This window comes from Talpa occidentalis, unplaced genomic scaffold (genome assembly GCF_014898055.3).
Source record: "Talpa occidentalis isolate TD23 unplaced genomic scaffold, MPIMG_talOcc4v2.1 talOcc4.10, whole genome shotgun sequence".
Classification (NCBI taxonomy): Eukaryota; Metazoa; Chordata; class Mammalia; order Eulipotyphla; family Talpidae; genus Talpa; species Talpa occidentalis.
Window position 1 is genome coordinate 68,953,914 of NW_023600993.1, and position 22,939 is coordinate 68,976,852.

The 22,939-nt window shown below is 34.0% G+C and overlaps 1 protein-coding gene across 2 annotated transcripts in view; it reads right to left on the bottom strand.

Moving 5' to 3' along the window:
• Positions 1-22,939, bottom strand: part of XRN2 (5'-3' exoribonuclease 2) — an 81,137-nt gene that overhangs the window by 20,093 nt on the left and 38,105 nt on the right. For both annotated transcript variants that reach the window (XM_037493887.2, XM_037493879.2), the window contains 7 exons: positions 18,569-18,652; positions 17,547-17,644; positions 16,860-16,939; positions 15,839-15,895; positions 2,840-2,908; positions 2,613-2,744; positions 843-970 (listed from right to left, as the gene is read on the bottom strand). In XM_037493887.2, coding sequence (XP_037349784.1) covers positions 843-970; positions 2,613-2,744; positions 2,840-2,908; positions 15,839-15,895; positions 16,860-16,939; positions 17,547-17,644; positions 18,569-18,652 — 648 coding nt within the window. The remainder of the gene's footprint in view (positions 1-842; positions 971-2,612; positions 2,745-2,839; positions 2,909-15,838; positions 15,896-16,859; positions 16,940-17,546; positions 17,645-18,568; positions 18,653-22,939) is intronic.

A 22,939-nucleotide genomic window follows, 5' to 3' on the forward strand; every position in this document is an offset into this window, starting at 1 on the left:
TAACTTATGTAGAACATCAATGCAAAAAAATAACAGTACAAAACAGAACAAAGCAAAACCAGACAATTGTAAATCAAGAGACATACTTCAGGGGAGGGAGAGGGAGAAGTATCAGAGGGAGGGAGGGAGGAGCACAGGGGACTGAGGTGATGGTGCACGGGTGCATTGGGGAAGGAAATTCTTTGGGGTTGGGAGAAGCAAATATTTAAAAATGAACAATGATGTAAAAAATAAAAAAATCAAATAAATAATTAAAAAATAAAATTGATGTGTAACTTATGAAATCTCAAATTCATGTATATTCTCCCTTTTCTATTATAGTCCAAACGCCATGTAACTGTTTCCATGGATAACCCTGCTGAAGCACTTTTGTCCAGGAAGTTGAAAAGTATTAGGGAAAAGTCGCCGTTTTTACAGAAACACAAGTTAAAGGCATATTCCTACTTAGATCAATGTCTGGCATTATCTTAGATAGTACTGATACACAATTTGCATAAAAGGGGATACTGCTATCTTTCAAGCAACCAAGTGGCTGCAATTCTACATCTACTACAGCTGATTTAATTGCCCCAAAACTTGTATTTATAAACAGTAATTCATTTCACGTACTTAATTCTACATGGGTTCACTTAGAAGCAAATTTATAAATTAAAACAAATTCAAGTCATATTATTCAATTGTAGAGTCAGGATATTGTACAGCCAAAGACTGATCTTACAATCCTTCTAAATTACGTTCTTTAAGCCCACTATCTCTGCATTGATAAATCCTTTTAGCAACACAAATTAGAAAACAATCTTTATTGTAATATTTATCATGTAAAATGATAAGTAAAAACTTACTTGACATAAGTTTTGGAATCTGGGCTTGTCCTCTTAATAGCGGCCTGTATAAGTTTCCCTGATAAGCTGCAGGTGGTGGTGCAGCGTTGCTGTAAATGCCAGTTCCTGAGCCTCTTGGCATAACATGGCTGTAAAAGGATGTCCCCCACCATCAGAAAAAATTACATATAGATATAGTTATCATATCACAGCTAACACAAATGCAACAAATGCAAGTGTCTATTTCTTACTACTAGAATTGATTAAAATAATATAAATTTAAAAGATAATTTAAAAAGTTCAAGATCTTTTTTCTTTTTTAAAGATTTATTTATTTATGCATACAAGAACTGGGGTACAGGCCAGAGGTATGGGGGGTGAGAGGATTCACCAGAGACAGAGTGGGGAACAGAACAGGCAGACTGACGAAATACACTGCTGAGGGGAGCAGCGGGCATGTTAGGAGAGGTCTGCTGCACCATGTGGGTAGCTCCCTGGCCGGGGATTGAGCTCGTGTTGCAGTGGCTGTGGATTGCTTCATAGGTTACGTCTTAACCCCTGCGCCACCAGGGAGGCCCTCAAGACAGTTTTTGATGTTAATGGTGACAGCAAAAGTTAATTTGTAACACCAAATTCTTAACTGATAATCATTTAAATTTTTATTAATTATTTTATGCAAAAAACAATGAGTCTATTTTTGCTTTGTTGCATTGTATTTCAGGTATTCAAGGATCAGGATGTATCCGTGTACTTTTCTTCCTAGTTTGAATTTGCTATATCAAATATTTTGTGTCTCTTTGGAAAACTTCATAATTAGAGTATATATACCTATAGACTAGCATGTTATTGAGCCATTCCACTGATTTGGTACTAGTATTATAGATAACAATGCACCAGAGATGGTTAGGCATACAACTTTATGTACCTCTAAAATTCTTTTCTCAGGATAAATTCCAAGAAGAAGGGATATGGATCAAAGAATACACTTCAAAACTTGGAGTTACAGGAAATAACCCCAAGATATTTTTAGACTATTTAAAAGTTGCATCTCTTTTGCTATTAAGAATGAAGAGTTCCAAAACAACCACAATAACAGTTACATAGTTTAGGAACTATCCTATGCATGTGACAGACATCAGCTCACATTAGTAATTCTCACAATAATTTTGTAAGACAGGTGCAGTTATCATTCCTACTTCACACACAGGAAACAAAGGCATAGTTACCTTCTGCCTTTGAATGGATGAATTTGGATTCAACCAAATGCCTGAATCCAGACATTTAGGATCCAGCGTCTGTGCTCTTAACCACTACACAATACTGTCCCTTTCTATTCACACCAGAAAGTACATGCCAGTGATTACCTACTGCCTAAATCCCATCTTGAAATTTAAGATTTTTCTATGAATTGGAAATATTTATGAATTATTGTTAATTCATAATAACTCATGAATTCTTCCTTCAATTCTATTGCTGTTTTTATAAGTTATTGTTGTGAAACTTTCTTGAGGGTAGAGTATTTTATTCCTTCAAAATAACTATATAAAGATAAGTAAAACCTCTTAAGAGAAAACAATGGGATTCTCAAGCAACATATAAAACAAAATATAAACCACAGAAGTAGAAGTGAATTTTAGACTATGAAAAGCAGAACGCATCAAAGTCATTAAAATATCTGCAAAACAGATGTATTTAATGGTCTTTCAAATGTCTATGGCACAAATACTGACAATATTTTGTGGATAATTCAGAAAAAGCAAAATATACAAAGGGTAGAAACCTACCACTCACCCCAAAGTCCTGAATGCTGCCTGATCCAGGTGGACAGGCCGACGGTCCCGATTAAAGCCAAGCTGGGGCTTCCACTGCCGTCCATTGCTGGATTTCTCCCAGTCACTAGGTTTCAATACTGGTGCTGGTTTCCTGACCATTTGAAAATACAATATTTAGTTATGGTGATGAACACTGTTCATACAAAATAAACCAAGATAATTTATACTTTGTAACTGTAATGTTACCTTGCTCCTGGAAGCATTACAGCTTTGAAAATGTAATCTTCAGCAAACTGTGGGTCTTTAAAATTAATACTAGAAGAGAACAATAGACAATTTAATGATCTTATTAGCTGGTTTCACTGTCATGTAAACTGAGGTGCTTTTCATGTTCAAATAGATTAACTAATACTCAAAAGACTTCTCTAAAAATTACTGCAGACAACAATTTTGCCAAAGGGTTAAAGTATCTCCCTCACCACACTGCTGCTAATTCCTAGTACGTAGCCTTCATGTAACTTTATGGAAAGAGCCATGGTCTAGCTAACTGTGGATGATCAAAGGGAAATAATAGACATTGTTCCTACTTTCAAGAAATTCCAACATATTAGAAACAGGTGGAAGCGGTTTGGAACACTAAAAAATAAAAACCTACCTTTCACTTTGTTAGGTCTATGGCAAAGACTGTCTCTACCATCTTAGAGAAGATTAGTTTCTACTGCACTAAGGTAAAGATGCAAACACCAACAGAACATTTGTAGAATCAAAAAATGAACACAATAAAAAAACCAGGATGGAATCTGGCATTCTGCTCTACTAATGTGCACTTCTTTGATAATATTGCAATTTGAAAATGACAAAAGGTTTATATTTTATGGGTTGTACATTTAAGTTTCGAGTATAAGCTGGGTCAAACCTCTCTGGTGACATGTCTAACCTAAAAGCTGTTAGTACACAAATATTTCTAACACAGCTATGTCTCTTCTAAGTCTCTGGATATGTGCCAGATTTATATTTAAGGATGCTTATAACATTAACATTCCTATGGCTGTAAAACAATAGACTGGTTAAAAAAATGGTAGCTCTTCCTAAAAATGGAATCCTCAATTGAGATTTAAAAAAATTTAGTAATACTTAATGACATGGGAAAAGTATATACAAGATTGGTCAAATATTCACCAAAAGATAAACAGCGACATTCTCTGTATTAACTATCTCTTTTCCTTCTTTGTGTTTTCTTATATTTTCCAAAATTCATCCCAAAATTACAGAATACATTTGTAATCAGTATGAAAAAACAAAAAAAGGTTTATTAAACAGGTTGCCATTTTATAGCCAACTTTATTCTTTTCAAATACTGCCTCTTTAAAGAATTAGGGTCCATCTATTACAGAGAAATGTTTCTTGTAAGGAAATTAACTGTATAAATAGCTTAATTTATCAGAAAAATGCATGATAACAGATGAAAACTTCATTTACTCAATCTTTTCCACTTACAACTCACTCTTCACTGCAACTGCCTTTATCTCAAATGTTCTCTACTGGTCAAGGTAGCACAGAGCAGGGCAAAATAGGACAGGCAAGGTTTTAAGAGGATGATAAAACAGCAGTTAAGGATCTGGACTCATTAGGGGTTTGCAGATACAAAGAAAAAAATGGTAAACAAAGCAAGACTTACAAATAAAGTGTCTGAAAGCAATTATCTTTGTGTCAGCGGGACTTGACAGCAGTTTAGCAAACAAACTTTTAGTATGCCCACTGTACACATGGAACTACGGAGGGAGCTGAGGTAAAAACACTGACCAGGAACCAAACCTGCCTCTCCTAGTAAGGGAGATAGGAAATCTTAGTAATAATTTTGTAAGGAAATGGAACAAAATACTAAGTCAAAGGGTGTACATACATATGCCTTCCAAAATAAGCATCTCTTTGTGAAATGGGCTAAAAGTAAGGTGTACGGGGAGGAGGAAAGAGATTCTTTCATCTGGGACCACAGAAGACAGCATGTAAGAGGACACAGTTTAAAGTGAGACAGAACAGGTTACAGAGAGGCAGAGGAACTAAATGAAACAAAGAAATGGAAAGAGATACCAGACAAAGACTGGAGCAGCCTTTTCTTTCCCTTTTTTTTTTTTTTAAAGATTTATTTATTTATGCATACAAGAGCTGGGGTACAGGCCAGAGTTGTGTGGGGGGTGAGAGGACCCACCAGAGACAGAGCAGGGAACAGACAGGCAGATCGACCAAAGCACACTGCTGATGGGAGCACCGGGCAAGTCAGGAGAGGTCTGCTTGGAGCAGCCTTTTCAATAGGGATCTAGGAGAGAAGTTGTCCTACAAAGAATTATGAGTGACTTATATTCTCAATTCTCCCAAAGAAGATACACAACTCTTATCATTCTAAAGGCATAGGACATGATTCATTACATGTAACAGATACTTTAAGTTCTCAAGGCTTAATTCTCAGATGGGACCCTAACTAAGAAAGGCTGAATTAGGGTGTAGAAGTCTGTGAACAGAAGTGGGCAGTAAGACAGGCTCGTTTAACTGGGCTACCTTTGTGAAGGGCTTGTTCTGACCACAACATGAAACCCCTTCAAGCTGTCTGTTAGTGAAAGTGATCAAAGATGCAGAGACCCTCCTGTCAGCAGAGTATAAGAGAGCGGAGGGAAAGAGCCAAAGGGAGAACTCTAAGCAAGAGCCTCCAGCATTCACTTGACATGGGCCTACTGGGCAAGCAAAAGAAACAGCAAGTTGAAACTGGAATGAAGACCATGTTCAGGTGAAGGCTGAAGATAATGATTCCAAGTTATGCACAGAAGGAGTTGAAACTAAGAAAATAAAGGGAGATAATCAAGACAACACAATTCCCGGGGAAGAGATAATTCTAGAGCCACAGGGATAATTTCTCCCTGAAGCACAATGGTTATAACAAGAGATTTAACAAGGTAACTGAAAACTGTGGGAAAAACACAACCATTTTACTTATCAAATATGTGTAGCTTATTATACATCTATTATTTTGTGATAAAACTGATATACTTAGTATTTTAATTTAATCCCTTAAATATAAAGGGATTAAAGAACAAAAGAAGCTAAAGCACAATTCAACTGTACTTTTCCAATAACAACAGCCACAATTTAAACAAATCTACTAAAAGTCAAACACACCAGGAACCCAAAGTCCAAAAGGATAACTTTTTTTTTGGAAACAAATTTTGAAAGCTTGGTCAATTTTTTTCAGATTTAATTTATATAATTCAAATGCTTTGATGCAGAACACTAAAAACAAGAGAGAGAATCATACTATAAAATATATCTTAAAAATAATGGCAATAATAAAGGAGGAAAAAATACAGATTACTCTGACAAATTTCCACCACCACGAACAAGAGAAGTACTTGTGGAGAATTACTAAAAGAGGGAAAGCAGTAACACTGATACAAGACAGAAGACCCATAGAGGGAATTAGTTATCAGAATAGCCAGTGGACTCAACAGTCTGCCCAGATGTGATACTAGAATTGTATTTAGATTTATACAGTTTCATCTAATTCTGTAAATAGGAAAATAATTTTTTTCCCAATACAATCCCTTATGCTCCAGACCCCTTTTGATACTTTTCCCTTCCACTTCCCTCTTAACCTCAGAAGTCTTACTTCCTTCATTAGCAATGGCTAGTTTTTACAAGTACATGGTTTATCTAATTGTGTCTATGTGAAACTCCAATATTTGCCTGTGATTCTGACTTGCTTTACTACACATAATTCCCTCAAACTTCTTCCCTTTTACTATAAATGGAAGTATTTTGTGCTCCATGGCTGAATAATATTCCAGTGTACGAATAAAACACATCTGCTTAATTCAATCCTCTCAGTGAACACAGAGATTGTCTCCATGTCCTACCTACTGTAAGTAATGCTGCAATAAACACTGAAGAGAATATAATTATTTGAATTGATGGCTTAATGTTCCTCAAAAAATGCTCAAGAATGGGACTGATCAGTCATTTGGTATTTCTACTTTCAGTTTTAAGCTAAATCCAAACAGTTTTCCAAAGTGACTGTGGCAGTTTACATTCCCACCAAGTGTTGTAGCGCTCCCTCTTCTGAATCCTCTCCAAGTATTTATTGTTGTTTTGTTTTGTCTTAATAATTGGTTGTCAGAAAAGTCATGATGCATTTCTTCTGTTTCCAAAGAAAAAAAATACGTCATGACTTTTTCGGCAACCCAATTCGTGATACACATGCATGATATCAAGTATCATCTCATTGTGGTTTTGACCTTTTTCTCCCTAATGAGGGATCATAAACATTTTTCCAACGTGTCTATTAGCCATCCTGATACTCTGGTAAATTGTTGAGACCTGGGGCCCATTTATTGATTGGGTTGATTGTTACATTGTTAAACTGAACAAGCTTTTGGTATATCTTGGATGCTAACTGCCTTGCTAGTGGTACAATGTTATGAATATCTTTTCCCACTCAGTAGGACTTCTTTATATTTTCTTTTATGTATAAAAGCTTTATAACTTGAGGTAATTCCAAATGTTTTATTTTGGTGTTTTTCTCCTAGCCATAGGGTTTAAGTCTCCAAAAACATCTTTTACTATTGATGACATAGAATGCAACACCAATGTATTTTTCTATGTACTTTACTCTTGTGTGTCTTATATCTAAGCCCTTAAACAACTTAGCATTTATTTTTGCACATGGAGTTAGGAGTAATCCAACTTCATTCTTTTTACATGTGGCTGTCCAGTTTTCCCAGCACCATTTCTTAAAAAGACTCTCCATTCCCTGACTTCATGGTTGTGTTTTCTTTACCATGAATTAAGTATAGATATATTATGTGGCTTTACTTGTGGGCTTTGCAATCTGTCCCACTGCTGCATGTGCATTATTTTTATTCCAATACCACATTTTTTTTTTAATTACCCTTGCTTTATAGTATATGTTAAGGTTAGGTAGCAAGCCTCCATTTCTCTCCTTTCTAAAGATTTCTTTCTCTTTTTGAGATCTTTTGTAGTTCAAAATAATTTTTAATATTTTTGTTCATTTCTTTGAAGAGTATTAATGGTATTTTTTTTAAAGATTTATTTATTTATTTATACAAGCACTGGGTACAGCCAGAAGCACGGGAGAGTGAAAGAATTCATCAGAGCCAGAGCGGGAAACAGAACAGGCAGACTGATGAAATACACTGCTGAAGGGAGCAGTGGGCAGCAGGAGAGGTCTGCGCTCCATGTGGGACCCTTGTCTGGCGGCGGGGGATCAAACTGGCTCTGCAGAGGCTGCGGGCAGCTTTGCAACCCAGCGCTCAACCGCTGCACCACCGGGGAGGCCCATTAATGGTATTTTAATGGGGATTAAATTTATATATCACTTTTGGTACAATAGTTATTCTGACTATATTGATTTTCCCCATCCATAAGCAGAGTATCTTTCCCATCTCCTTATGTCACTATCTAAATCCTTTAATAAAATCTTGTTGCTTTCACTGTTTAAATTTCTTCCCTTCCTTCTTTAGGTTAATTCCTAGGTATCTGGTTCTTTTTTTGATGCCAAATTAAATGGAATTATTTATTTTCCTTAATCACTGTGTATAAAAATGCAACCATTTTTTGTATGTTGACTGTACCTATTTTGCTGTATTCACTTGCTTGTAATAGCTTCTTAGTGGAGTTTGTATGATTTTCTACAGAATATCAGATCATCTGCAAATAATGAGTTTCACTTCTCTTCCTACCCAGATTCCTTTTATTTCCTGTTACCTAACTAAAACTTCTAGTACAAAATTAAACAGAAGTAGTGACAGTGGGGCTCTTTTGTCTTGTTCATGATCTTAAAGGGAAAGCTTCCAGTTTTTCACCATTGTTTTATATTGGTTGTAGATCTCTCATCTATTTACTTTATTGGGATAGGTTCAGTCTATTCCCATTTCGTTTAGAATTTTTATCATAAAGGGGTACTGAATTTTATCAAATGCTTTCTCTGCAACTATATTACCATATGATTTAAAAAAATCTTTTGTTGATGTGCTGTTTTACACTGACAGATTTGCATATATTAAACCATCCATGCAACTCTGGGATAAATTCCACTTGGTCATGACATATAATCCTTGTAATGCACAATATGCTGAAGATTTCTGTAGTAATAGTCAACAGGGATGTTGGTCTGCAGTTTTTCTTTTCTTGTACTGGCTTTATCTGGTTTGGTATTAGGGTAATGTTTACATTGTAAAATGTATTAAAGCATTCTCTTTTCTTGGATTTTAAGAAATAATTTGAGCAAGATGGGTATAAGTTCTTTAAAAGTTTGAAAGAATTTACTTATAAAGCCATCTCATCCTGGGGTTTTGTTTTAGGTATATTTCTGATTACTGTTTGAAATTCTATATTGTGGTTGGTGTATTCAACTCCTTTATTTCTCCTTTATTGATGGTTTAGCTTTGGTAAATGACATTTTTCTAGAAAGTTATCAATTTCTTGAAGGTTACTGAATTTACTGTTGCATAGTTGCAACCTCTTATGATCCTTTGAATTTACATGCCATCTGTGATATTTTCTCCTATTTCATTTATTTTCTCTCATCTTTTGCTAGTGAACTTGAGGGTTTATCAATTTTATCTTCTTAAAGAACCAACCTTTAGTTTCATCAATCTTTTGTATGACCCATTTATTTTTCGGATTTCATTTATTTCCACTCATAATTTTATCAATTCCTTCTACTAACCTAAGATCTTGTTTGTCACTTTTTCTTTTTTTAATATTTTATTTTATGTAATTCTTAAATCATTTTTCATTTTTGCACAATGTATATTCATTTTCATTTTGGTTATATTCCCCATACAATTGCACCACCCCCCCTATTTTGACCCTAATCCTTCCTCTCCTTGCCCCGCCCCCATAGTGTGACTCTGGTTTATAGTTGCTTGTTGACTTTGATTTTTACTTTGTACTAATTAGTCTTTTTCCTGGTCCCTTATTTAGGTTTTCTAAATTCCTGCTATGAGTGAGACCATCTGGTATTTTTCTTTTTCTTTCTGACTTATTTCGCTGAGCATGAGCCCTTCCAGCTCCATCCATGTTGCTGCAAACTGCATGTGTTTATCTTTTTTGATTGCTGAGTACTATTCCATTGTGTATATGTACCACATCTTCTTGATCCAGTCATCTATTTTTGGGCATTTGGGTTGTTTCCATAGCTTAGCTATTGTAAATAGTGCTGCTATAAACATAGGGGTTCAGGTGCCCTTTGGAATTAACACTTCTGTGTCCTTTGGGTAAATACCTAGGAGTGGAATTGCTGGATCATATGGAAGATCTATCTTTAGTAGGTCCAGAAATCTCCACACAGCTCTCCATAGTGGTTGGACTAGTCGTCACTCTTTTTCAATTTGTTAAGTGTAACGTTATATATTAGGGATTTTTTGTTTCTTAACGTGGAACTGTATTGTAATGATCTCTCTTAAGACTAGTATGCTAAATCTCATAATTTCTGATAGTTTGTATCCTTATTTTCATTTGTCATGAGGTATTTTTAAAATTTCTGCATTACTTTTTTAATCCAATAGATTAAAAAAAAAAAAGTAGCAGTACACTACTTACTCTCCAAGTATTTATAGTTCTTCCTGTTTCTTTTCTCTTTCTCTCTCTCTCTCAATTGATGTCTACTTTACGGCATTATGATCAGAATGAGTACATGGCATGATTCAATCTTATAGCTGTATTGACAACTGACTTGTGTCCCAACATATGGTTTATACTTAAAAATATTTCATGTGCACTTGAAAAGAATATGTATGAAGCAATTTTTGGGTGGAATATCTGTTAAGCACATTTGTTCTAGTTCCTCATTTAAGATTGTTGTTCCCTTATTTATTGTCTGTCTTATTGACCTATCCATAGGTGTATTAAACCCCCTATTATTATTTTATTTTTGTCATTTCTTTCTGCAGTTCTATCATTAACTGCCTTATAGAAATGTAGGGTTTCATCGTTTGGTGTATATATACATTTATAAGTGTTATTTTTTCTTATTGTATTAGGTCCTTAATCATTATGTAATATCCATCACTCTCTTATTACCTTTTAAAATTGGAAATCTATTTTATCTGATGTAAGTATAGCTTGTTCCTTTTTTTTGATTGGCTTTTGTCTGTAGGATTGTCTTCCAGCCTTTAATTCTAAGTCTGGTTGTAAGATGAGCATCCTGCAAACACAGAAGGACTTTATTTGCAATCAACTCAGCCACTCAATACCTCTAACTTGGTGAATTCAAGCCATTTGATTTTTTGAAACCTAAGTGCTTGACATTTTGTTATTTTTAAAAAGGTTTAGGAATCTCAAGATCAAGCCAGTAATTAACACTCTGCACCTTTACTATAATAGTTCTCTAATAGTGCACTTCTTGTTCTGTACACCAACTATGTACCCACTTCTCCAGGTCAATGCCAGGTCTCCAAAGTCCTTGATGTGGGTATGACTCTGAGTCAACAGAAGCAGAATTTCCACAGAGTTATCACCACCCCCCTCCACCCCTCATCAATTATACCACCCAGGTATTGCTCTAAACACTGTTCGGTCACAGTTTTTCCTTTCCTTCCTCCCCATGTCATTCCTCTTGATATATGCAATGGCTGGCTGTTTATCTTTCAGGGGTGTTGAATTTACTCTGTCATAATCTGGTTGTAGATATGTGGAGAAGGCAGGCCCGGTGTCACCATCTTGCTGGACTCAGAAATAGCTTTAGCTATTTCTTCGAGCATAAGCTTCTCTCCACGAGGCCAGCACTGATTCAGGAGTAGCATCATGGATATCTGCCTTTATAGATAATCTGCCTAGTAGCTTAAGAACCTAACTGCCTTCATAAACACACTGAGGACAAAATACATGAATAAAAACAGAAAACCTAGTTTGGCTGAAAATAAGGAAACCAGGACTGTATTCCTGTAACAACAAGTAGCACTTTAAACAATATTTGTAAGAAGAAAATAACCTTAGCAAAGTGTGAACAGAATACAATGTATACCTTTTTTACCATTCTATTCACTTTAAGAATTATCTCTAGAAATGCCCTTTTAAATACTGATTGTTTGAGAATGCTAGCACACTTCATAAAGATAGCAGAGAATTCTGAATACCAAATTTCACCTTTACTCTACCTTTTCCTGACACATTCTATAATTAATGCGAAATCAGCATACCAATGCAAACTGATACATTTGCATGATTCATAAACTTGATATTTGAAAACACCTAGAAGAGTTCATAGAACTTAAGTTGTCTTTTCTAACATTCTATAAAAAGAGGGTGACTAGTTCAGAGTCCATGAAGTATTACAGGCAGTGAAAAGTAAAACCCTCCCAAATGTTTTCAATCATCAAGTCTATTACTGATTGCATATACTCGTCTTCCTTCTGATTTCTAATTATCCATGTGTAACCATATGCCTTATATACACTGTAACAGTTACAGTAAAAGTTCACTTTTACATACATTCACATTTTTTAAGGAAGTTGCTTGATATAAAACATTCTATCAGTTGCCCAATTTATTCAAAGGCATACAGAGGAAGTTTGAGAAACACTCCTCTGAAGAAAGAAGTGTAGGTTCTTAGAAGACTTTGGCAAACACTGATTTGAACACTATGAACATTTGAGTTTTTATGTGGGTTTAAAAGTATGCTAGGTATTATGAGAGAAAAAGAAAAAATTGACAATTCAACTGATGAAAATAACATTAAAATTACACACACATTATCTTTTAAAGTGAAGAAAAGCAACAAAAGGCAGGCTACAAAAGGACATTCCAGACAATGGGAGGAAGGCACAGGTCAATGGGATATCAAAAGGACCAAACTGGGTAGCAAGAAGGCATTCCTAAGGAACTGTGGGGATTCAGACACAGAGCTATGGCTGGACCAAATTACAACAGGCCTTGAATAGACAAAGGATGCAATTCCCTGGCACTACAGAGTAACCAAAGATCTGAGGGATGGTAGTGTTTAGGAAAGCTAAGCCTTATATATACCAGCAGATTCAGTAGGAGAAAAGGTAGAATCAAATAAATTAGATTGGAGACCACTATAATAAATCCAGGAGAAGAGAGTATAAACTAGTCTTAGTGGGAAAAGTCAGATATGAAAAATGGGAAAGAAAAAATTATTCTAGAACAGTGGTATAGATATAGGAAGTAATGTAGAGTGAGTTGTAAAAGCATATAATGGGCCCCTAAGTCTGGGTAAGCAGTGCACAGGCCCAATAATAGAAAGGTGAGGTTGGCAAAGAGAACTGTTAAGGGGCAAAGAATAATGAAGACAGTTTGGAACTCTTGAGTCTGAGTAAAACAAATGTAGTGAGGTGTGTTTATATAAATGTCAGTATGTGCATTGTTTACTCCTCCAGATGAACAGAAAATTGTGCTGATACACCGGGAATATAATTTTTCTGTAATTTTAAAATCATATGCAGAGGCTTTTCTATTTAAAGTTAATAAAGGACTGTCCAAAGACTTGGACCTTGAGTTGATTATGTTAGGTGAAATTACTCAAAAAAAAGTGAAAGACCTATCAGATGGTTTCACTGATCTGCAGAATATAAGTACCCAAAGAACAATTACATGCAAACAATAGAAGAAATACAAATCTGAACTCAGCAAAAAAGACTGGTTACCAGAGAAAATAGGGAAAAGGGTGGAGGGGATGAGGCATGGAGACAGATGGGCTATGGATATAGGTATGGGTGCTTTGGTGGAGGTGAGGAAAAAAAAAAAACCTAAATAAAAAAAAGAAAATGCCAAATTATAAGTGATTAATATTTTTAACAGATTCATTGTTGTGAACAATTCATTTTGCTAAAATAGCTAACAAATACTGAGCACAATTTAATGTTAAAGCACAGTGTGCTCTGTCATGAACTCTAGTCTATATTTTCCCTTCCAAGAGCCAAAACTCCTAATAATGAGGCAGAATTTTCATGTAAGAATTAAGGGATCATGTCCATTGTTATTATGAATGAAATTAGATTGAGCTGTTTCTAATGATACTCATTTGCAGGTATACACATTATTGCTGAAATCACTTCAGCAAATATTTTAAAGAGGGTCAATTATAAATTTACTTTAATTGCTAGACTATACATGTATTAAGTTCAAAGTATAAAGTTCGTCTTAAAAAGCAAAATCCAAGAACTGTCCTAAAAGTATTATATCTAAGCAAGTTATAATGGTGGAGGAAGATCAACATGAAGGAAATTGAGGGAAACAGCTCAGTTCTGTTCAAAATTCAGCAACTAATATGGTTGATTTATAGAATCAGAATTGGGGAAAAAAATTTCCTAGGTCACAAATAAATGACTGCAATCTGAGGGTCCTTTTATGAACTTAAAGGATGTTCAGTAACTTCTATAATATATTTTCTCAACACTACAGATAAAAATGTGATGGAAAGTATCCACCTAAATTCAGCTTGAGGAAAGGAAAGGAACACTGGATACACTCAGAGAAAGGGGAAACGATAAGAATCAAAAGAGAAAAATACCTAATAACTGGCACTGGAAGCTGTATTTTCAGGTTTTCACTTATAAAGCAAAAAAACCACTGGGATACACAAAGCCAGAAACAAACAAAAAATTGCAGCAAAATAGATCTCAATCTCGTTATTACCCTAAGAGAAAAAACTGCAAATTAATGTACAAAGCAAAAGTTAACTTTGGTCTTTCAGGAATCGATATGAAATTAACTCAATTAAATCAATTCCATTGTAAAGTTATTTCCAACATAAACTTAAAATGCACTTCAATCCAGGGCTTATTATATAAATTTAATAATTTTGTGAACAAAAGTGAATGCCAAATAATATGAAAGGCTCCTTCAGGCTCAGAACTAACCAACTAACAACATCACAAACAAAAACTCCAGGATTTTTTAACTCGCCCCTTGGGCAAGTCTCTCTGTCCTAATTAGAAGGTTAAGTAGTATTAACTATTTCTAGAGGGCTGTGTAGGAAAGCCCTTAAAAACCTGCAGAAAAACTGAGGAGCACAAGCAAACATGTAACCATCCAAAGAGAGAACTGGTGGGATTAACTGGCCTGAAGAATTGCTGCAAACCAGAGACCACAGGGTCAACAGGCATTGTCCACACCAGATCTGTGATGGGCAGGCACAGAAAGCACGGTTTACAATTCTGAGCTCCACCCTTAACAAAAGATCTCAAAGACAAAGAGCCGGGACAAATTATTTGTAAAGATAAATGAAAGCAAGTAATATAGGCAGATTTTCCAAATTCACTAGTTTTCTTTAAATATCTTTCATTTGAATGGTAGTTGCTATCTCAACATTATATAGGAAATATAAACATTAGAACATTATCTAAACATAACATTGGCAAAATGTTATATAGGAAAATATACAATCACACTTCACAATAAGAAATATAAGTAAAATCTAAAATATTTCCTGAGAGTGAGAGAAATAATGAGAATGAGTAGGAAAGGAAGATTCAGAAATAGACTTAAGTAAGCTTTTAGGAAATCCTTGAATGACTAGAATGTGTCACATCTATAGACTGAAGAAAACAGTAACATAAATTCTGCCATTAAGATTAGTAATTATATACAACTGTTACACAAATGAGTAGAAAATTTGATTTTCATTTTAAACAGTCATGTTATGTTTTACATTTCTTCTTCACAGAAAAATTCCATTATTATTGAAGAAATGAAGTATAAATGTCTACCAGATAGCAGAAACTACCCCTTTAAAGTATACAGTTATTGATAAAAATTTCCACAAACATTCTATTTCACCTTAACCAAAATAAAGTACAAAACAGTTGTTTTTAAATACTGCAGGGACAAAATTATAAATATAATTAAAATAACCTGCCTCAGACAGTAAAGCTGTGGGGGTCAATGAGTATAGCGGTCTATTTGCTCCTATATAACAAACTACTCCTAGAAATTCCTACTTTCTACCTCCCAGTTTCCTAATCCAGGAAGAATTAGGTTGTCAGGGAAACCAGAAAGCAGAGAAGAAAGCTTGTTAAATCGGTACCCTTAACAATATACATAATTTAAAGTCAAGAGGTTCTGCTCAGAGTTTGTAACATTGGGACTCTCCAATCTCAAAGCACTGGTAGAATAATAGTCGCCATTTCCTTGTGAATCATAGATCTTTTGAAACTTATTTGCAAGTTCAGAGATGGGTGCTGGGCTAATGCCATGAATTTTGGGAAGACTTACCTGATTGCAGCATTCTGTGTCAGATCCCTTAACATGGGAACAGGAGAACATACTACTCTAAAGAAAAACAAAGAGAAGAACCATCTATTTGCCAATTGTAACGTTTTAAATAGTTGGAATAAGATGTTGACATGTTTGGCAGGTTTTAGGAAAGAGAAATCATCAAAAGTACCAACAAAAGAAAATGATATAACCATTAACATTTTTAAAAATGGACTGTTTCCCTTATTGTAAACTCATCTACAGAAAACAATTATGGACAAAGGGCTTATACTAAAATTTGTAAAGATTACCTACAAACCAAAACTGGGGGTATGGAAAATAGGTAACGAGGAAAACCAAATGGTTAATAAATGTACTATGTGGCATACAATTTCATTAGTAATCAGAGAAATGCAACTGCAAATTGTAAGATGCCAGTAAGCACAATCAAACTAAAATTAAGGTTGTGACTATTCTAAACTTGCAAGAAGAGTAGAGCAACAAGATCTCACAAACTGCTGTGACTATATAAACACCTTGCATAACTAGAAAAGATAAAATTACACATATGATATGACCAGCAATTCTTTTCCTAGATACTATGAACAGCAACTGTTAAATTCTGATTTCAGAACCACTTTACACTTCTATAAAAATTGAGGACCACAAAAAGAGTGCTTTTGTTTATGTTGGTTATGTCTATCTCTTGAAATATCATACTATAGTTTGCCTCTGGACATGCAAGAATGAAAGAGAGTAAGAAAAACAAATAATATCTTTGTTTTGACATGAAAATAGTTTTGACCTTGTGATCTCTGGGAAGAGTTTTAGGGACTCCTAAGATTCTCTTCACAAAGTTACATAGCTACAATGGCTGAGGAGCTGTCCAACCCAAAAGATCTTTTTAGTTCAGCACATTTTTTGTTGTTTTTTTCCTGAGTTTTACTATAAAATAAAACTTAGGCAACAGGTAAAAAAATGCTAATTAAACTTCCTCACCCGAATTATACACCCCAATTATACACAAATGAACACTTACTGATCTGGAAGAATGGCTACTTCATCCAAAGAAAACTTTCCTTGAATCCCATGGCATAGTTCAGGTGGTACATCTACTGGCTATGGAAAAAATGCACCCCTCATTAGTTACCCCCCCAAAAGGAAAGTAGAGAGTCAAACATACACTTTTACAAAAAAGTTCATAGTAGCACTATTTTAAATAGTCAAAAGGTGAAAACAACCTAAGTTTCCATTAATAGGTGAACAGAAAAAACAATAGTTTACACAAGCAATGGTATATTATTATTCAGACATAAAAAGAATGAAATTCTGACATATGCTACGTAACATGATGAACCTTGAAATAAGCCAGACGCAAGAGGATAAATACTATATGATTCATTTATATGAGGGAACCAAAATAGGCAAATTCATAGAGGTAGAAGGTAGAAAAAGGTAGAAGAGAGGTTACCAGAAGTAGAAGAGAAGGGAGAAAGGAAACAATTGCTTAAAGGGTACAGTGTTTCTGTTTGGAAAGAAAAGTTTTGGAAACTGATAGCAGTATGGTAGTACAACACTGTGAATTGATTTTAATGCTACCAAATTATTCACTTAAAATGGTTAAATGGCAAATTTTGTTTATATTTATCAAAATTTAAAAAAATGCATTCCTGAGTAACCAAAAACTTAGTCTAAAAACACCTGATGATGGAAAAAGAGACCATACCTCTGTGGAACCTGTCTGGTAGAGTTCTAAAATGAAGTCGTGGAGTGGGTGATGTTTCCCCACAAATAAAACATCACCTCCAAGACTATTTCTTCTAGCTGGGGGTAAAGTAAGAAAAGAATAAAGATTAAACAATTATATATGCAAGAACAATGTTTATGAGGGTGAACAAAAAGAATCATCTACAGTTAAAAAAATTCTAAGGGTAACAAAAATAATTTACAAGTAAAAGACCTACATGTTTGATATGTATGTAAAATAAAAACTTTTGACAGTAAGGTTCAAAGATTAAAGACTATCAGAAAAAAGTGTCACTAAAATATACTCTAATGTAGTACTGCAAGATAAGGAACAAAATTTTCTCCTTGTATTGAACTCAATTTCTTGATATAAGAAAAACATAAACAGACCCTGAGAAAACACAAATTGTATCACAACGAAGATAATTCTAAGGATATGAGAAAAATGGTTTCTATAAGCTTATTATATGCAAATTAAGTAAATTTTCCAACATAATCCAGCTTCTGTCAATATTAATATTAAAATGCCACTTTTTGTCTTATTGTGCAAAATAACATTTCATTTAAGCACTGACAGCAATGTTTCTGTTTCAACCTAAACTCTCAGGCAAAGTTATTATTTGGGGAGGGCTAAAGGGAAGAATGGCAAAGGAAGAAATAATCTCCTAACACAAAAAAATGCTTTTGTATGCACATACAAAAAATAAGAATCATAGGACATTCCTGAAGTGTTGCTTTATAATACATCTGAAAAATACTTAAACTAAAAAGTTTTAGTTACTATTTAACTATGGATAATTTTTAAAGATGTAAAGCTAATTTTTATTATAAAGAAGCAAGATAAATTATTTATGTCCCCTCTGCGGGAAAATTTAACAAAAGCCAAAAAAAAAAAAAAAAGAGGCAGGGGGTTGGGTGGGCTGGTCAAGTTTTATTTTATAAGGAAATGTAGTCTGTAATTCACAGACTCAACGTTGACCAAGAAGTATAAGCAATCCTTACTCTCTTCTGGAGTGAGATCTGGATAAACCTCCTCTAGAGCAGCTCGAAGTCTTCGTTCATCCACAAATGGTAACAGTGCAACCCCTGGGGAAACAAATGTACACCAAACCCCTCAGTTATTTGAACATCTAAATTCCAACACATCATTAGTGCCAAATAAACATTTCTGTTAATATAAAAACACAGAACTGAATTCTATTTAACCAAAGCTCAGATATGTAAGTACTTTCCACACGTAGTAATAGAACAAAAAATTGTACGTATTTTCTACTCTTAAAATGACTCATATATAGAAAACCATATCTGCTGAATCCTAAGTCTGTGATAAAAAATTTAAATTAAATGAATAAGCAGCCACCTGGACACCAAAGTATGTTCCTGCTTTACTTACTACGATGCCTTCGGGCAAGTCTGTTAATCTCCTAGGACTTGAGCTTATCCTTTCATCTTTCTAAGACTTCTTTCGGTTTCTCTTATTGTAAAAAGAAATCATTCATCTATAAAATACTAAAAAGAATGTCTTTTCTAGCTCTAAAACTGCATAATAAACTGTTCATATTTTCAGAGCTAGTAATTTACATATATAATTTATATATATATATATTTTTAGAGATTTGCTTAAGTAACTTAGGAGGAGGATGTAAGAATAGTAGCTATTCATTCTCGAGCTGAAAACTGTCCTGAGTGTGCTAAAATTAAGGTAATTGTTTTAGTTGGAATATACATGCATAATTTTAAAAGCAGCACATCAGTGATAAAATATCTATTACTAGAAAAATATATGCAGGTACTGAAGCATATATATCCTCTACTGTATACAGTACAAACAGTATTTTGGTTAATTAAAGATTTTAAGAAAAATAGCAAAAAAGAAATGCTGAATAGAGATAATTTTGAAACTAGTGTCACTCGAAACTGATAAATTTATGATTATTCCCTTGAAAATGATGATAAAAAAGTTACCTACGTTGCCATTAATTATTCAATTACCATACCATCAAAGTTAGAAAATATGTTCAATTCTACAGCAATATGTGTATTTTAACATTATAAAGAAACTAAGTTCCAGTGTGAATTTTAAATGACTTCCAAGACATTAACATGTATTATCTGAGCCAGCCTATTTCAATGACAAGTAAATATTTACATGGAACACATCTTAGGGGTTGTTCAAGTTTTATTTAATCATACACTTAAAATTCATACCATGAAAAACTACATTATCTAGCTTTCATTTTTACACATTAGATTTAGTATCTAAACAAAATATCAGCAACTCTTTCCTACTTTATCCACTACATAAGCTAACTACAACTCATAAGCAACTTGCAGAGCTGATGACAGAAATATGATTACTGTGTAACAAAGCATCCAGGGTAGGAAGGAATGCCTTACACACAAATGTGATAAATGGCAGTGCTTGAGTGAGCTGATGGTAAAAATAAGAGCAGCTACTTTTGTCTGAGCACTTATATATTCTACTACAAGCATTGTAATATGCTCAACAACCCAGAGATAGTACAGGTATAAGTAATAATTAGGAAAACATAGGGAGTTGACGTGAGTTTTAGTCATACTCTCCAGCTTCATTTATTAGCTCTACCACTGTGTGACTTTGATCAGATTACTTTAAATTCTCTGTTCATATATAAAATATATAGAACTCAAAATGACTGCTATATTCTTCTTATATATACAAAGGAAATATGAAAACACCATATTGCTATTATTACATATAAGCATATATGTTCAATAAATATTGAAAAAATACCCAGACACACGGTTATCTTCTACCACTTTAAGGTGTACTCAACTTAAGCAAGAACTTAACTAAGTATTATTATTACTTTCAATAAGTTTAAAAGACATGGAGAAATAGTTACATCACCTATGAGTATTAAATTTTACCTCAGGAAAGGTGTGCTCCTGCTAGTCTAGTTAATGAAAATATTTATATAAAATACAAAATTCTAAAGAACTGAGGTTAGGGTCATTCTAAAATTCATTTGGAATCCCAAGGACCCCAAATAGTCCAAACAATTTTGTAAAGGGATGAAGTTGGAAGACTCACACTTCCTGATTTCACAACTTACTAGAGAAAGCTATCATAATTAAAACACTATTGCACTGGCTTAAGAAAACACATACTGACAAAGGGATAGAGCACCCAGAAAAAACCCTCACAGTCAAATGATTTTCAAAGAGTGTCATTCAATGGAAAGGGGTAGTCTTTTCAACAAATGGTGCTGAGACAATGGGTATCTACATGAAAAGAATGAAATTGGACCCTTATATCATACTGCAAAAATTAACTCAAAATAGATGAAAGACTTAAATGTAAGAATTAAAATTATAAAACTCTTAGGAGAAAATAAAGTGGGCAAGCTTCATGACATGGGATTTGACAATTTCTTGGTTATGACACTAAAAGCACAGGCAACAACAAAACAGATAAACTAAATTATACCAAAGTTAAAATCTGTATATAAAAAGACATGGAATGGAAAAAAAAAAGGATGCAGGTCATATATCTGATAAGAAGTTAGTGTTAATATATTAAAAAGAGTTCCTAAAATACAGCAGCAACAAATTCAATTAAAAAATGGGGGGCCTCCCTGGTGGTGCAAGGGGTTAAGACACAACCTATGAGGCTATCTGCAGACACTGCAGCACAAGTTCAATCCCCGGCCAGGGAGCAACCCACATAGTGCAGCAGACCTCTCCTGACTCGCTTGCTGCTCCCCTCAGCAGTGTATTTCAGTCAATCTGCCTGTTCTGTTCCCCACTCTGTGGTGAATCCTCACACCTCTGGGCTGTACCCCAGTTCTTGTATGCATAAATAAGTCTTTAAAAAAAAATGGGCAAAGGACCTAGAAGATGAAGAAGATAAAGAAACAGCCAACAAACACATACTGTACAACATAAAGTATGAAGATTATGACTAATAACACCATATTGCACATGGTATGAAAGCTGATAAAGGAGAAGATTGTAAAGGTTCACATCACAAGAAAAAAAATTTTGCAACTATGTACAGTGATAGATGCTAGAAAGATTTACTCCATATTGGGTAAAAACAAGATTTACACATATCCATATGTGGTAGCCATTTTCGCAATATGTACAAATATAGAATCATTATTTTTATGCCTACAACAAATATAATGCTAAATATGAATAAAATAATTTGGGAGAGTATTAATAGAGATTGCTTTGCTTTGGTGATTCATCCCCAATAAAAGCAATTTTTTTTTTATAAAGTTTAAAAAAAAGTCAATAAATACATTAAAAAAGTTAAAGATCACTAATTATTAAGGCAATGTAAATAATAAAAACAGTAACATGCCACCTCATATACATTAAGATGAGTTGTACAAAAAACAAGCCAAAACAAAAAACAACAACAACAAAAAAAAACCTACCTGAAAATTAAGGTTGGTCACGATATGGAGAAATTTCTTTTTACCGCCCTCCCATTCTCCCATGCCTCCTCTTCTTCCCTCAACTTTAATCAAACTGTACTTCACAAAATGCCTCAAAAGCAACTAAGAGTCAAATACATCTACATATAATAAAATGACTACAAAACACAATACTTACATAATACCAATCAATGGGTTACACTTCCTATAATCACTCCATTAAATATGAAACTTGTTACTACATAAGCCAAAATTCAACCCTAAAATATCATCAAATGATTTTCAATTTGTAAATTATTATTTACCCCCTTAGCCCCCAATTTTCTTTGAGTTGTTTTACTGATCATCTGTATGCCAGATAACACTCAAGTAAAAGAATGAAAGCATGGTTTTACCAAATGTCCTTACCCTAGAAAAATATATGGTGGAAGAAAAAGGTTAGAATGATTTGCTGAAAGGGGCTCTGGTATGAAACAAGTTTTATGTGTGAGAGACTCCTTTATTATGTTTATATTCAGTCATTATCAAACATTTGTTTATTGGTAAATAGTGTATTAAATTTAGTACTAATTTCATATTGCCATTTTTACAAAATCTGTGAAAAGGAGTAAAAAAATAACAAATAAGAAATAAACTTTCAGTAATGATAAATGTCAAGTATTTAAACCAAATTTCTAACACATTATTTCAAAATCTTCCATGGAATATAAGCAAATTTTCACATAGATCTTGTCATGTTTCCTCATGCCTCAGCAACCTTGCTGGGTATCAATGAGTTACTGACTGGAAGGAGCAAGTCCCATGTCTCATTAACTAATTACAAAGAAAACAAAAGATAGAATGACTAATGTATTTCAACCTTCTTTACTACCTATCTAAATGTTACTACCTGTCTATTTACTACCTTTACTACCTATCTAAATAGGTGTAACTACCTTTACTACCTATC